The sequence below is a fragment of the Phlebotomus argentipes genome, unplaced genomic scaffold, assembly GCF_947086385.1.
Source record: "Phlebotomus argentipes unplaced genomic scaffold, Phlebotomus argentipes genome assembly contig_15, whole genome shotgun sequence".
Taxonomy (NCBI): Eukaryota; Metazoa; Arthropoda; class Insecta; order Diptera; family Psychodidae; genus Phlebotomus; species Phlebotomus argentipes.
Window position 1 is genome coordinate 10564023 of NW_026776181.1, and position 16905 is coordinate 10580927.

At 41.8% G+C, this 16905-nt stretch overlaps 4 protein-coding genes across 14 annotated transcripts; 2 read left to right on the forward strand and 2 right to left on the reverse strand.

The window, feature by feature from the left end:
* Positions 1 to 47: 47 nt before the first annotated feature.
* Positions 48 to 15627, forward strand: LOC132262350 (RNA helicase aquarius). The gene is made up of 6 exons (XM_059761605.1): positions 48 to 199; positions 264 to 854; positions 929 to 1156; positions 12024 to 12350; positions 12415 to 12628; positions 12687 to 15627. Exons 1-6 carry the CDS (start codon positions 110 to 112, stop codon positions 15620 to 15622), a joined length of 4386 nt encoding a protein of 1461 aa, XP_059617588.1. The 5' UTR covers positions 48 to 109; the 3' UTR covers positions 15623 to 15627.
* LOC132262354 (probable G-protein coupled receptor Mth-like 5) lies at positions 1172 to 4553 on the reverse strand. The gene is made up of 3 exons (XM_059761611.1): positions 4144 to 4553; positions 2793 to 2977; positions 1172 to 2524 (listed from the first exon to the last, which is right to left on the reverse strand). Exons 2-3 carry the CDS (start codon positions 2965 to 2967, stop codon positions 1299 to 1301), a joined length of 1401 nt encoding a protein of 466 aa, XP_059617594.1. The 5' UTR covers positions 2968 to 2977; positions 4144 to 4553; the 3' UTR covers positions 1172 to 1298.
* Positions 4870 to 10888, reverse strand: LOC132262547 (G-protein coupled receptor Mth2-like). Of its 11 annotated transcripts, XM_059761830.1 has the most exons (6): positions 10663 to 10888; positions 8157 to 8246; positions 7560 to 8014; positions 7173 to 7474; positions 6457 to 7107; positions 4870 to 5632 (listed from the first exon to the last, which is right to left on the reverse strand). In XM_059761830.1, the coding sequence occupies exons 3-6, from the start codon at positions 7802 to 7804 to the stop codon at positions 5589 to 5591; spliced, it is 1242 nt and encodes a 413-aa protein (XP_059617813.1). In that variant the 5' UTR covers positions 7805 to 8014; positions 8157 to 8246; positions 10663 to 10888; the 3' UTR covers positions 4870 to 5588. The 11 variants fall into 11 exon arrangements, with proteins under 11 accessions (XP_059617813.1, XP_059617817.1, XP_059617815.1 ...); XM_059761834.1 differs by having other exon boundaries at positions 7560 to 8227; positions 10734 to 10888; XM_059761832.1 differs by having other exon boundaries at positions 7560 to 8246; positions 10734 to 10888.
* A 121-nt stretch (positions 15628 to 15748) lies between the features above and the next one.
* On the forward strand, positions 15749 to 16898 carry LOC132262356 (putative inner dynein arm light chain, axonemal). Its single transcript, XM_059761614.1, has 2 exons — positions 15749 to 16486; positions 16546 to 16898. The coding sequence occupies exons 1-2, from the start codon at positions 15749 to 15751 to the stop codon at positions 16579 to 16581; spliced, it is 774 nt and encodes a 257-aa protein (XP_059617597.1). The 3' UTR covers positions 16582 to 16898.
* Positions 16899 to 16905: the final 7 nt, after the last annotated feature.

Consider the following 16905-nt stretch of genomic DNA (forward strand, 5'->3'; position numbering starts at 1 on the left):
CAGATTCAGTGTCTATAGGGCTTGTGTTTATATTGGAAAAGTGACATCGGCTTGTTTGGCTTAGCTTTTGTGGTAAAAGTGTGAAAACACTCTTTTTCAGTTGTGCAAGATGACTAAGAAGGACTCTGGCACATCCCAAGATAAGGGAAAAGTCACAACAATCACTGTGGCTCAGATAAATGCTGATCGGATAAATCAAGTAAAACTAACCTCAAATTTTGTAGCAAACGTTTTGTAATTCTCAGCTTTTCCGGTCTTTTTAGCTTGCCAATCAATACTGGGCACCTCATACAGCCAGCAGCCATGAATTATACAATCCTGACATCATTGAGGATATTTACTTCAAGGAGATTCGCGACACGCGGCACTCGGTCAGGAGGATCATGATGCTGGAGTTTTCACAGTATCTGGAGAACTATTTGTGGCCAAATTATCGGCAGGCAACAGCTTCTCATGCGCACATGATGTCCATTGTTTTTATGCTGAATGAGAAGTTTCGGGAACGCGTATCTGTGTGGCAATGTTTCGAGGAAGAGAGTTCAGAGTTTCCGGGATTCTTTCAGCAATGCCTTGAGGCTTGCTTGGAAGATAAGAAGCCATCGCCGACTTATATGCGTGAGCAAACAGCTCTGCTGCTCTTTCTAAACCATTGCTTCAATAGTATGGAGGTGGAATTGTGCAGAGAACAGGCGAAAAGACTGGTTTCCCTTACAATGTGGTCTTGTCTGCAACCTAAGCGCCGAGAGCAGGAACTTAAAGCAATCCCTGAGTGGAGAAAGTTCTGGAAGAAACTCCAGAAGAGGGATAAGCCAGATATGAAAGAGAAACTTGAGTGGGAGAGGCATTTTCTTCAGGTATGCTTTATAATGCTTATGATTGATGCAGGGTGAGTCAAAAGATGAGCTAACATTTGGTTATATTCATGTAGAAACTGATGATCAAATTCATGGGCATTCTGGATTCCGTATCAATGGATGGGGATGTCAATGAGGATGTTGTTCGCTACTGCGAGCGTTTCTTGGAACTCCTCATCGACTTGGAAGCACTCCTGCCTACACGGCGTTTCTTCAATACAGTCCTGGATGATTGTCACCTCGTCGTGAGATGCCATCTGTCCAACTTAGCTAGGCGAGAGGAGGGAAAACTCTTTACTCAGGTATGTTAAAAAGGCTTTCATTCGTCAATAATTTACATAAAAGCTCTCCATCGTAAGCTTCTTAAGTACAAAATGGGTCAGGGAGATTCGTGAATCCTCCTTGAGTATCGCATTGATGAGATTCTGGGATATTTGGGGGTGCTTAGTAGTCTCCGCCGTTCATGTACGTCATCTCGTCTCCCCAATCTGTGGCGCTGGGCGGTTCATTGTAGCAGCAGGACTTTTTCAGCAGGAATGTCACGTGTTTCTGTCGCAGGACACAAATGTAGAGCAGAAGTGGGGCTTGCAGGGCGTTCACTACGATGTGTGTGTAGAGGAAGACGTCGTACCGCACCCAAGAGAGCACCAAGAAGAGCCACGCCATGCTCATTACCGCGAACATGAGGGAGAACATCACAAAGCTGGATTTCAGTTTGTGATGAATTCTCCCATAAGTGTTCATGCGGTTGATGATCTTCTGCGTGGTGACGTAGAAGAAGATGTTGATGGAGATCAAGATGGCAATGGGGGTGAAGAACATGGCTATTCCCAGCCATCCCATGGTTTCCTGATCCTCGACTAGTGCGTGTTTCTTTGATTGGGCTGTGTCAAGGAAGACGTGGGCGAATGTCGCGAGGCCGGACATCACAATTGTGGCACCCCAGGCGTATCCTGAGTACCAGCAATACTTTCGACCGTCTGTAACGCGCAGGAAGACATTTCTGGACCGGAAGGTCTTCCAGATGTAGTAGCCCATACTGTTGAGCCAGAAGAAGGCCGCCATGAGGCTCAAGTAGTGAATGGTGTCGGCCACTAGGAAGCTAACGTGACTACTGAACTCTGTGAAGATCCTCACGAGATCTGCCGCCTGATTCACGATCAGGCACACAGTGATTGTGGTGACAATGTTGCCCACAAGATCTCTTAAGCTCGGCAGGACGAAGTAAATAATGGCGATGATCAGGAGAACAATCATAGACACACCGTGGAAGATTGGATTGATGATTTTGCGCAGCAGGAAGTCAGTATCCGTCCAGTGAGTCACCTTCTCGGGACTGCAGACAATGGCAAATTGGGCTTGCTTCTGAGCTCCCTTCGTCAAGATTACCTTGTCCATGCAATACTGTCCAGGCTCATAGTCGTAAAACAGCGGTTTGTCATCTGTCTCGGAGATATGCTTGTGAAAGTCATCAGCATCGTTGGTGTTCTTAATGAAGTGTCTCATCTTTCCATCCGGAAGGAGAACTAGCTTATCAGCGCTCGTGATGTAGTGATAAATAGGCCACATTTGCAGAGGCCCGCAATCTGGAAGGCCTATAACGTACCTCCAGTCGGCCACTTGAACATTCTCCTCTCCATGGTATCCGGTGAATATTGGTGCCCAGGCGCCTGAAAGAGAAAAGAAGTATAAAAAACCCGGCTTTGGACTTTGAATAGGGTGAGAGACAGACAATAAAGAGGGGAATTGCATTAAGCGGAAACCTCCAGCTGGCAGATTGAGAAGGGAATTTGAGCACACGCCAAGGAATCTATTCTGGCATTCAATCAACTGCTGCAGCAGTGCAATAAAAGCAAATTAATGTGTGATTAATTTGACGAGACAGTTCTAAAAATAGCGCGAATAGATGGATTCTTGAGAAGGCTACCAAATCCTCACCTGCTGATTCTGCTGCTGTGTCATTGAGACTCGAGCAGGCGGCATCGATGAGAAGCTCAAATTTCTCACAGCACTTGTTCACCCTGATGGCATTGGGATTGCCCTTCTGGGGCAGTCCAGTCGTGCAGACCACGACGCTGAGGGTGAGAAGCAGCGGAAACATCCTCGTGTTCATGTTTTGGCTTCTGGAAGACAAAATACGAGAGATATAAATTTGTCAACATTCCTTTTCTCACGAAAACACTTGAAGAGCATCTATTTTTAACACATCAAAGAATGTGATGAGGAAGCTAAAAGAAGAGGAAATTGGGATGATATGGTGAGATGTTGTGTGCGGTGTAGAAAATGTGAGGTAGTTTAATCCCGTTTTGTCATGGAAAAATGTGGTTTCATACTCAAAATTGCGGAAGTCTGTTTAGCGAGTGTAATATCTTTTTTCATAATTCTTAAAAATTTGTTTGTTTTTGTTAGAGAATACTGTAAACTTACATTTACCGCGCGAAATTGTAATTTAGAGACTAAATGAGACCGACAATTGCTCGTGTTGTAGAAGATTTCTTTTAGACGAAAATATTCCTATTTTTGGATTTAATGTTGTGACTCCAGGATAGACGCGTAAGAAATGCAACAAAAAGTCAAGAATGTGACTGTTGTTTTTCCAGCCAGAAGAGATAAAGGAATTCTACATTTAGGCTGCTCATGGGCATAATTTAATTTTACAGGGATTTTCCCTTAACTCTGAGTGTGGCTGAAGTGTGGGCGTTTAGAGGGGACGGCGATAGAGTTAATTGAGTTGAAATGGAGCCTCGGAAGGGCGCAGTGAATCAATTGCTTGCGTTGCCAATTGACATGGAATTACAGACTTCCTTTTGAGGAGAGAACATCGCGCACAGTGTGTGTCTGTCAAGAGTGGAGATGAGAGGCGGCATTCATGAACTCTGGAGCGAATTAATGCGATCTCCTCACGTCATTTACAACGACGGGGAGCCATTGAACTTGGGGAAAGGCCTGATATTGTCTTTGTCCCGAATTAATGTGGATCACGATGATGTGATTCATCTTGGATTTTCGCGTTATACACAGAGGGTAATTTGACCCTCAAAAGCAACTTGGGTTTCACGGTTGGAGTTTCACGCATTGCTAAGTCACATTTTCTGCGATAGCAAAGAGTGAAAAATACGATGAAAAAGTCACATAATGAGAGTGAGAAAAATACATACAGGGAAATATTGTCAAAAGGAACGATAGTTTTTGAAAAGTTGTGTGTTTGAAGGTGAGGAAAACTTTGTGTAGAAATGCGTGTGTTTGTGAGCGTTGAAATCCAATGAGATTCACGTTAAGTCATTCTTACCTGGCGTCATAATCATTCGAACTGCGTCACATGAAATGTAGATGGCGGGGAAAAGGCTCGTGATGGGTCACTTATAGTGATTTGATTGGCAATATTCAGTGGTTCACGATTGTATCCATTTGACGATGAGGGAAAAACGTTATGCAATGTACACTTTTTTCCGTTGGGACGGAAGAGAAGTCCAGACACTGAACAGAGTATACAAATTGTTCTGCAAACCTCGTGGGATATGTGAGGAAGTCTGAGAAAGACAAAGGAGATATTGGATATGGGATTTTCAAAGGGAAATTCACGAATGGAAAAGTATTTCGTGCGAGGAATGGATTTTTAAGGTGAAACTATACACTGTGAGTGGTGTGAGGAGAGACACAGAACAACACCAACCACACTGGAAGCGACACGAACACAAACTAGTCCGGGTCGTTTGGCTGGGGCGACTTGTCCAATGTGGCTGGAAAGGCAGTGTCTGAGAGAGTGTTGGTTGCCCGCTGGAATTCAACGATCTCTGGCTTCCCCTCCTTTTGGCTTGTGACTCACACAGAGATTCGAGGAAAGCCGGCTGTGTTGACTGCCGCGAGAGACACCATGGACGACTATGGTTGCCATGGGCCAGGTGATTTCCCAGACACCCGAACCCACTGACCGTAACTCCCTGGCCTCCCCCGAAACGCCGACCAAATTACGTGAGAGCGCGAGATAATGGATTATGTGAAGACAAAACGTCGCTTAGAGACAAATATTTTAATCTATGTAACGTTTTAAGATTACAAATTGACTTAATCTAGTAGTATACATTTCTTTTCTTACATTATTCAGTGAAATTATTTATTCCTACAAATGCTTTAGAACCAGAAATTTGTACAGTGGAGAGCAGAACAGTATATGCCATAGCAGAATGTCTATAGGAAAGTAAATCCCCTATTTTCATGTTTAGAAAACATGCTTGTTTTGCAATATTCTTGCAAGAAATCCAATAAGTTTTCTCTGCAAAAGTTACGACAATATTTCCAAACAACACAGCAGTGTGTGAAATACAATTAATGAAAGTGCGTGAAATTGATTCACTTTCAGACGCATGAGGGAATCATTGATCGTGACATTTTGCACAGCCACTGTATTTTAAATTATTATTATAATTGACTGTACCTATAGAAATTAAAGGGAGCATTTTTGTTCGTTTTGCCACTTGGGTGGATTAATGTTTCAAATGTTCCAAGGTATAAAGTAAATAAAAATGCTCATCGAAACTTCAAGAGGAGTAAATCTTTGAGAAGTCTATCTACGCTGCAATTCCTGTTCATACTGCGCTCATTAAAAGGCTTCACCAACAGGATTATCTTGGATTTCTCATTGCGTAAATATTTATACGCATTACTAACACAACAAATGTATTTAGATGACATTTCTCAATGAATTCATCTTTGCAGTTTGAGTAAATTTGCACATCAGTTAACACAATAATTTGCTGGTAAAGTGGTAATTTCTCTTTCTGCAAAGAACCAAGAATACAATTAATGCAATATTAAATATGGTTAGAAACAGAGGCTTTATTTGCTATTGAGTGTCTCATAAAGTAATTTCATATCACGCAAGTGGTTCTTGGAAAAGTGTACTAAAGGTGTGTGATGTTTAGACTCATATATTTTGAGTAACTGTAGCTTTATATGATGGATAAAAGGAAATGATGATTGGTTGCTTTCCAGACAAGTTGTTTGTATGAAAGGAAGATGATTTGGAAAGGAGGGAAATTCATAGGAAATTAGAAGTATCGAATGTGCATTTAGTCAGCCTGTCCATTAACTATGAAACACCGGAAAATTAACTCACTTCTTTTCCGTTGTTGCAAATTACGTGATGTGAATGCGAGAAATCCAAGACGTTTGATGAATCTGCGGTGAAATGATGCAAAACATGCTTTGCACTTTTGAATTAAATATGCAAATTTGTTAATCTCATCAGTAGAATATTTTATTAAGTCCATGTAATGTGACCTCTTATTCTCTAAATTATGTGCGTAAAAAAAAGAGTTAAGAAGAGTCGTCATGCTTAAATCTCATACTTGCAATCACTGCCTGTAAGAAAGAAGATAGAGAAAATGGGAATGCACGATTAGAGAATCAAATTTAAGTGTACAAAAGTGATACATAGAAAGTATGATAAGCAAAAATGATATGGCACTCACAGGATAACGCTTACAAATGGCACAAATTGACACATTGGGGACGACAGACACTTGTGGAATTTATTTGGTAACGGCTGTAACGTCAGTGACAGTGTTGGGAGTTGTGGTGGCAGTTGTGATGATTTGACTACCTTCTTCCTCATTGAGTCGCTCGTGCTCAGCATCCTCGCCATACTGCCATGAGTCTGGAGCGCGAACGCAACAAATTTTCCTTCCGGCCAACTCCTTTCGGATCCGCTGACGCCACACCACAAGAATGAGGAAGATGAGCAGCCCGTGGAGACTGTTAATGATGTCCACGACGATCCAGAACCAGGAGTTGTCACCATATGAGTAGGAAAACACTTCGAAGATCCATGTGAGACCGACGAGGAGGAAGAGCTTGAGGTACAGCATGCATTTGTACTGCAGGGCGCGTCGTCGGTCGGGGCTGATGTGGACATTGCTGATCTGCAGTACCCAGCAAGTCCATACGAACAAGACGATGTTGATGGTGAGCATGATGCAGATGGGAATGTAGATGTAGATCCACATTTCGCGGGAGCCGGCGAACCAGCATGAAGCATGTCCGATCCGGGGATTCCATGAACTGGCTGTTACATGAGCTACGATCATAATGGTCTCCAGGATGATGGGAATGCTCCAGGCGTACATGTGGCAGAGGGTGTACCAAGTCCTCTCGTGAATACGCCATCGTGGCACGACTGTAGTCTTCCACACATTCACCATGACCACGTTCAGCCAGGAGAAGTATGCAATGATGCAGAAGTAGAGAGTGAAAGCTACAAAATCCACACAATTATTATCCATCAAATACTGGGAATGAGTATTAAATTTATCTACTGACCTAATGGCACGCAAACACTGTTAACGATGAGGTTTTCCGGTGTAAAGATCTGCACGAGACCGAGGAGGAAGAAGAACAACGCCAGGCAGATTAGACAGAAGCATGTGACTTTGTCCTGTGTGTCTCGCAATCCGGGGATTATCCAGTAGATGTAGAGTGTGATGAGGATGAAGAAGACTGAGATGAGAGTAAGGACGCCTTTGATGAGGTACAATGACACCGAGCCGTCGTTGTACGTGAAACAGACAAGAGCCACGCGACGTGAATCATTGCCGAGAGATCGGTAGTTTGTCACACAAAATCTACAAGGCGAAATCTCATTAGAATTTCTCGGTGAATATTTAGTAAATTATATTATCTTGTATTCAGATTAGATTAAATACTCACTCTCCCTGTTCGACGATGTGATCCCCTTCTTGTAGGCTGAGATCTCCATCTTCGTTAATTTCAAACTCATCGTCTGGTGTGACGAAGGGGTCCACCATGAACTTTCCGTGCGGACACGTGAGAAGGGTGTCTGTGCGATTGGGGCAGGAGTCGGGGAAAATGTTCTCCCCTGGGCAGCATGGTGAATCTGCCAGAATGACGTGAGTGAAGATGACAAGACACAGAATCACTTTTACTGATAGCATCTTGACTGTGGGGCTTCCTTGGATCACGTTCAATTAGGCAATGAATTGAGGCAGGAGAATCGCACAATTGACTCACTGATACTCTTGCTTATCTGGCATTTTCTCTACTGTTTTCTCTTCTGCACTCTTCTGCTGAGACACTGATTTCGCTGGGAGTTTTTTTTATGTATTTCTCTAATTGTTACACTCGCACTTGTCTTATTTCGGCAACTGAATCGAATATAGTATGATTTCTCGTTTAGATGATTAACAGTAAAGTGATAAGAAGTCGGGTATACAAGTGCATCGTATACCCAACAAGCACATGCTTATCTTATCAGAGTCAAAACAAATACGCGGCTCAGGTATTTACTTCTCATCTTATCGGCACATACACGTTTCGTGGGGCATTGAAGGGAAGAGTTTATCTCTTATGTACAAAATCTGCAAAATAGCTTTCGGCCTGTTTTTCTGTGATATGTGTGAGATTATTTGTTAATTATTCTGTGGATTATATCGAGAGTATTCATTCTTTTGCAAATTACGAAATGTTATGAATTTTTTTCAAGTCTATCTCCAGTTTATTCTCGTGCAGATAGCTTATTTACCAAAGCATATTTACAAGTCGTAATTAATTGACCATAAAAACTCCCCTAAAATGTGTGAAATATTTCATTATAAATTGCATGGAGTTATTTATCTCTGGCGTGATGTTATTTCGAGCGAGCGTCTTCGCATCAAATGCATTTTGTTAGATTATTTTTGCGAATGTAGAAAAATAACTTTTCATCCATATTACTATAAAAATATCACGAGTTATTCACAATAGTTCAATTTATTGACTAAATGGGATTTTATCACGAATTTATTGTACGCTTGGCTGCAAGATGGACTTTTCGCTCTCTTTTTTTTTTGGCTAAATGGATTATCTTTGTGACATGATTAATGGAGTGTGTTTATTTATTCAATTTACAAGCCTCCAGAAATAACTTTACGCTCAATTATGTCTGAATGGAAAGTCCACAATATGTAGAATTGTTACGATATAGGAACACTGTGACATTGTGTATGCAATTATTCATGAAAGGAAGAGAGTTATTAAGTTTCAGTCTTTCAGCATAAAAATTGCAGAAACGAGTGTTGCTAATTTAATTAAATATGTTCATATAAAATACTTGATAATGGAGAGCGCATAAATTTAGCAAAACTGGCGCAATGTTGCCCACAAAAATGGTCTTGAGGTTTTTGTTAGCAGGAAGTGGGGAATAATAAGTAGGGAATATACAATTTATTCCGGAAATCTCCAGTCAATTGCCGACAGTGATTTACTGTGATGTTATTTTGAACTTTTGGCTTCTCTCTAGGCACCAAACGCGACACCCCAAAGTTGTTGATATGTTCATATTCAATTAATTTTTACGCCATGCTTAAGTGCTAACGCAATAGAATGTTGGATTATCTTACAAATTTTAATCGCACATTCTATGCCATAAATTGTGAATTTCTGTCATGTTTGGAATACCACACCATATGTTGATATGAGCAAAATTGCCAATAAAGTCATGTGGGCCACCATTAGGAATTAATTTGGGATTGTGTCTGTTCTCTCGAAATGGGTAAATATTGTGAAAATACAAACTGCCTATACTCTGTACGTCATTGAGTTGAGAGGCAGTTTTTTTTTGGTTAATTGCAATACCATTTTTGGGGAACTGTGTGAATCACATAATTGTCTTATTTATTTGAAAGAAATATGTGCGTGGAGAAGAACTTGTCTTATTAGTTTCTGTGGTTTCCGGTCGGGAGGGAAAAGCCCAAACGGCTTTTCACAAATGTTTCATTAAAATTAAATTGTATTTTACACAATTCAACACAACATTTCTTATACACTGAGAACACCGACTACTTTATTAATGAATGGAGAATGCATTTCGCGAGAAGAACTAATTTAAGGATATGTGTTGATCGAATCTTATCTGACAGATGTCATACAATTTATCTGATGGACAGTATTTTTACTTTATTCAGTTGTTCTTTATTCTTGCACATATTTGTGTTAAAAAAAATTATTTTTCGGACACATAAGGTCATGTCTACTTGAATTTTTCTCAGTGCAGAGAGAGAAGCACATAAATAAACTTGTATGCTGAAGTTCTTAACAATATTCTTATTGTCGCACAGAGGGAGAACTCGTTTACGCCACAAAAATACACATTTAAGAAGAAGAGTGCAAAATGAAGTGAAAATAAAATTGCAAAAAAATGCACACAGGCGAACTCAGTTCAGTAAGACATGAAAATAAAGACTCCGTTCGCTGCACTTTGAAGCGCGCTAACAGGAAGAATTTGCATTATGTCGCTTGCGATTTTCTGCCCACCTTTGATAGAATTCACATCACAACTCAGGGCAATATTGGAGATCTTCTGTTATAATCTGCACAGCACTTCTTGCAATGGAGTGGTGTTTTGAGGTCGTCTCGTGTTCGACGTGTGATGGTTTAACGGGTGTTTTTCTGGCGTGCCATTAGTGTGACTGGAGAGGGTCTGAAGTGGGTACTTTCTAAATGGGATCACATCCAGATGGGAGAGTGAAGAAGCGTCTCTCTAAGCAATAGCATATGGGATGTATCGGAAGGGCGCATATCACAGAAAATTGACTTAAATGCTGGCGCAGATGAACACTCAAGTTTGAAATTGTGTGTCTTGAGTCAACAAACAGAGATATTCAATATGTTTTCCTTTAATCAACCATCCGAAGAATGATTCTTGGCTAATAAACTGCGCTTCGCATGTCAAGGTGAAATTGTTTCGGTAGTGAAATTCACAATAATATAAACTGAATTTGTACGTCATTTGAGGATTATTTTGTGCTTATATTACGCTCTTTTTACTGATTTAATACTCTCAATGAAGTATTTGGTATTGTTTCACTTTACATAATGTACAATTACAATAGAATATCAATATTGTCCACAGTCACAGTATAATTGTACTGCCACGGAATGTTACTATCAGAGGACCGTCTCGTCGCTTTGAGTGTTGTGAGTCGACTGACTCTGCCGTTCAGGCAGTCATCATGTGTATGTTATGAGCGTAAAATTTCCCCATGGGCTTCACTGAAGACGGCCAATAATCTCATGACTATACATTTAAGAAATCCCCAACTGTGCAACACTGTTCGAGAGATAAGACAGAGAGAGCGAAACTCTCGTCTTCTTGTCCACTATTTCTCCTTAACAATAATAAAAAAAAAAATTTCCCATACTGAGGACAAGAAGTAAAAAGCTTCTGGAAAAATACACCCAAGAGTTTTATCTTGAAGAGCGGGGTGGGGTGGGGGGATGTAATTTCTCTGCTGATAATGTTCTTGCCTCTACGTACATTTTTCCCACTATCTGACACATATAATCTGATATCACGACTTTTCCATTTAATTCTTTGCCTTCTTGTGCCTATTGGCTACAGTCGTATTTTATCAGTTCTCATAGTCTTGATAATGATGATAAACTCACGCAATTTTTTATTCAGTGAGATTGCAAGGTAGCGTCAGGAAACCTCGTGATAAGCGCTTAACTAGGAAAGGGTAAAGATTCTTAAGTATTAAGTATTATCCTCATGTACAGATTACAAATGTCGCCGAGGTTACTTTAATATTGACTTCTGTATACTCCGAGAGATTTCCATTTCTATTCTATTCTCATTCAATGTTCTAATACAGACTGCTGAATTTGTCGAGAAGAAGATGCTATTAGATTATTAAGTCTTATTCGTAAAGTCACATTGACTTTGTTCTGCTATTTGGGTGTGATAGCAGACTTTAAAGTGCATGAATTCTTGTACACCCTTTTTATACTATCAGCTTTATATAATTTGACGAACCCATTTCGGCAACGTTAACATGCGAGAGAGACATGCTAATGGACAAAGACCCAAGCCAATAACTTTACAATGTGCTTTCGGTCTTTAAACTTCTGCGACATTGAACTGTGAGTGTTTCGGCAATAAATTGTATATAAAATTGTACAGCTATAAAAATCTTCAAGAGCTTCTTTCTGTCAATGAATAACCGAAATCAATATTCTCTGCAGTTCTCTGAGATTTACCAAAGTGACCTAATCTCGAAGCGGTAAAATTTCAAGTGCATAAAAGCAATTGCATTTTGAAGTGTTTTTGGTTAAAATGTCGATAAGATTAGCTGAATAGTTTGAACTGTTTTCTCAATAGTACTATGGCCTTTTCAGCTGCTGGATATGTTGAAATTCTATGCAAGATTTGAGATCAATGATGAAACGGGCGATGCTTTAACTGACCACGATATGACGCTGCTGCACTACTCCAAAATCACTTCCCTTCAGCGAGCGGCTTTTGCTAAGTTTCCGGACTTGAGGATGTTTTCGCTGGCGAATGTGGCCAGTGTGGATACGAGAGAGTCACTGAAAGAGCACTTCGGCGCTCTGGATGCGCAGAGCTTGAAGAACATCGCGTGCTATTTGAATTTGGTGCCGGAGAAACTCGAGCCACCGTTTGAGTGGCACAGACTCGATGAGGAATTCCTGCGTGAGCTTCTGGTAATTGTTAATCTTGGCATTTTTTCTAAACACTTGTGATATTGATGTTTCTTCTGATTGATAGATTTCACGTCACGAGAGAAGAGTGTCTCAATTGGAGGCTCTCAATGAAATGCCACTGTATCCGACTGAGTCGATTATCTGGGATGAGAATATCGTACCGACGGAGTATTTCTCTGGTGAGGGTTGCCTCGCCTTGCCGAAATTGAATCTGCAATTTCTGACTCTTCACGACTACTTGCTGAGGAACTTTAATCTCTTTAGGCTGGAATCTACATGTAAGTCATGTGGCCCTTTTTAGAATTTACCGTCTAATTGCTTCTCTTTCGATTGTAGATGAGATTCGCCAGGATATTGAGGATGCTGTGAGTCGTATGCTGCCGTGGGTGTCCGAGGAGGGTGAAATAGTCTATGGCGGATGGGCTCGAATGGCTCTTCCGATAACTTCCTTCGCCGTCGTGGACGTTTCTAAGCCTCACATTGGCGAGAGAAAGCCGTCAAGGGTGCGTGCTGATGTCGCTGTAACTCTGAGTGTCCGGAAAGAGATTCAGGATGAATGGGAAAACCTGAGGAAGCACGATGTGTGTTTCCTTATAACAGTACACCCGAAGAATGCGATTGGCACTCGTTATAATCACCGAGAGCCCTTCATTCCCCAAGTGGGCCTCGTAAATGTGCGTGGCTGTGAAATTGAAGGGATGCTGGATGAGAATGGGAAACTAATAGAGGATGGGCCGGATCCAAGGCCTATTTTGCCGGGTGAGAAACGCACATTCCGCGTGTGGTTGGACTGTAATCAATATCGCCAAGATATGGAAGCTCTGCAGCATGGCAGTGACGATGTCTACGAGGGATTCAGTATTATAATGAGGAGGAAGCCGAAAGAGAACAATTTCAAGGCTGTATTGGAGACAATCCGCCATCTAATGAATACTGAGTGTGTCGTACCGCCTTGGTTGCATGACATCCTCCTAGGATATGGTGATCCTGGAGCGGCTCACTACTCGAGAATGAAGAACCAAGCAAGATCCCTGGATTTTAACGATACTTTCCTTGAAATTGAGCACTTGAAGGAGAGTTTTCCGGGTTATGACATCAATCTCAAGGGAGAGAAACTCATTCGTCCCTTCAGGATAACCTTTGAAAATGTCCCAGAAGAGTCTGAGGATGATGATGAGAAAATGCAAGATGATTCTGGAGATTTATCAAAGACAATCACCGTGGAATCTTATGTGATTCCCAGCAGAGGACCATATGTTTATAATGAACCGAAGAAGAATACCATTCGCTTTACACCAACACAAATTGAAGCTATTAGATCGGGAATGCAGCCGGGATTGACACTGGTTGTTGGTCCTCCAGGAACTGGTAAAACTGATGTGGCTGTCCAAATCATCTCCAATTTGTATCATAATCATCCGAACCAACGAACTTTGATAGTGACACACTCAAATCAGGCGTTAAATCAGTTGTTTGAGAAGATTATGGCCCTGGACATTGATGAGAGACACTTACTACGTCTGGGTCATGGAGAAGAGGCGTTGGAGACTGAGAAGGACTTTAGTCGCTATGGTAGAGTGAATTATGTCCTCGGAAAGCGTCTGGATTTACTGACAAAAGTGCAGAGACTGCAGGAGAGTCTCGGAGTGGCTGGAGATGTTGCGTATACTTGTGAGACTGCAGGGTATTTCTACTTGTATCAGATTGTTGCGCGATGGGAGAAGTTTTCGAATCGCGTTCAGCAAGTGGAGGACTCAGAAAATTGGGCTCAAGTGTTTGCTGCGGAGTTTCCCTTCGCTCGTTTCTTTAGTGATGCTCCACAGCCACTCTTCAAGGGAGTGTCTTTTGCTGAGGACAATGAAGTAGCGAATTCCTGCTTTCGTTACATTTCGAGGATGTTCAGTGAATTGGAGGAGTTCAGAGCATTTGAGTTGTTGAGGAGTGGACTGGATCGATCGAAATACTTACTGGTGAAAGAGGCAAAGATCATCGCTATGACTTGCACTCATGCTGCGTTGAAGAGGAAGGAATTGGTGAATATGGGCTTCAAGTATGACAACATCCTAATGGAAGAAGCAGCACAGATCCTGGAGATAGAAACCTTTATTCCGCTTTTACTACAGAATCCAATGGATGGATTTAATCGCCTGAAGAGATGGATTATGATTGGAGATCACCATCAATTGCCACCCGTTATCAAGAATATGGCATTCCAGAAGTACTCGAATATGGAACAATCGTTGTTCACAAGGCTTGTGAGGCTGGGAGTGCCGACGGTGGATCTTGATGGCCAGGGAAGAGCGCGATCTAGTATCTGTGAGCTGTACAAATGGCGATACAAGCAACTAGGCGATCTGGCTCATATTCAACAATGGGCAGAGTACAGGAAAGCCAATGCGGGATTTGCCTTTGACTTCCAGATGATCAATGTAGAGGACTTTAATGGTGTGGGAGAGACTGAACCAAATCCGTTTTTCTATCAGAATCTTGCTGAAGCAGAATACATTGTGGCAGTGTACATGTACATGAGACTTTTGGGTTATCCGGCAGAGAAGATCTCTATTTTGACGACTTACAATGGTCAGAAGCATCTCATCAGGGATGTTATTAATACGCGTTGTGGAGAGAATCCACTGATTGGCAGGCCATACAAGGTAACAACTGTGGATAAGTACCAAGGTCAGCAGAATGACTACATCCTGGTGTCACTGGTGCGAAGCAAGGCGGTGGGACACTTGAGAGATGTCCGACGTCTTGTCGTGGCCGTCAGTCGAGCACGGCTGGGACTTTACATGTTCGGGCGAGTGTCTCTATTCAGAAACTGCCTTGAATTGCAACCAGCGTTTAAGATTCTTCTCAATCGTCCACTGGATTTGCAAATTCTCCCTCATGAAACGTTTCCATGCGAAAGGACAGTGAGTGATCCGTTGCCAGGAAGTGTTCTCACTGTTACACACATGACACAAATGGCAGAGTATGTTTACCAATTCTACATGCACAAAGTAAATGAGATGAAAGTGGCCATGGAGACGATGCAACAGATGTATGCGAAAACACCTGAAGACATATTGAAAGAACATCAAGAAATCGACCCAGCGGCTCCTGGCCAGGAGAAGAAGGGCGGGGAATTGGACAAGAACGAGGAGGCGAAATTTACAGCCGCTCCAATCCTGAATGAAGTGGAGGATGTTGATACCACAGCGATGGAGATGAAGGTGGATGAGAAAGAAGAAGGAAATGTTGATGAAGAAATGCCTGAAGACAACAATTAATGCATAGGAATGGAGAAGGAGGGTTTCCAGGCGAATAGTTCGATTCAACAATTATCATGGCAACGAAAATATTTTCACATAGCTTTTAAGTTTATTAGAATTTTTCAAGTTTTGTAGAATTAAGGAATGGCTGAAGGTGGAACTGAGAGTCTCCCTACGGGGAATACTTTGGTGAAGTACAACAATCCTGTGCTTGTGGTGACACATGCTGAGAAGAGACCAGCTACTGCGGGTCCCATGGGGAGTCCCACAAGTGCTGAGCTGTCACCGAGGAGTAAAAGTAGCCCAGGAGCGGTGGCAGAGAGCCGGAAGGAGGCTGAAGAGATCCTTAACTCAGTGCTGCCGCCAAGATGCTGGGAAGAGGACGGACAAATGTGGATGCAGACGGTGTCTAGCACTCCAGCTACACGCCAAGACGTGATAAATCTTCAAGAGATGTTGGATACGAGACTGCAGCAGACGCAAGCGAGAGAAACGGGCATTTGTCCAGTCCGCAGAGAGCTCTACATGCAATGTTTTGATGAATTAATTCGTCAGGTGACAATCAATTGCACAGAAAGGGGTCTTTTGCTGCTCCGCGTGAGAGATGAGATCGCCATGTCGATGGAAGCCTATGAGACTTTGTATTGCAGTTCGGTGGCATTTGGCATGAGAAAGGCTCTGCAAGCTCAGGAAGGCAAGGAAAGTCTACAATCTCTGGTTACCGTGCTGCAAGCGGAGAAGAAGGTTCTGGAGAACACCATCAGTGACATGAAGATTAAGGCGGATCAAGTGGAGAGGCGAAATGCTGAATTGAGAGCATCTGAGGAGAAAAAGCATGCAGAAGAGATAGCCTTCTTGAAGAAAACAAGCGCGCAATTAAAGGTAAATAAGACGGATATGCAATTGGAATAGGTGATTGATTGTTAATTTTTAACTTTCAGGCTCAATTAGAGGGTATCATTGCTCCGAAGAAGTAAGGATGGTGATCTTCAGAGTATTCACTCTTCGTGGGATGAAATGGTGAGACAATGCTTGTGTACTTTTCATTGTCACGATGGTGATAAGTCAATTACTAAAGTAAGTTCCAAAGCTCAGCCAATCATCCCACAAAACCAGGCAAGAAACACTGAAAACGTTAATAAATTTATATATTTGACTAAGATTATGTAAATTAGATAATAAATATAACGAAAGGGACATGGTTAAATTTCATTTTATATGCACGGGGGAGGGAAAATCTCTTTTCGATAGGAATGTTGCGAATAAAAATAGACCGAGATTGCTAGTTTCATAAAAATAGA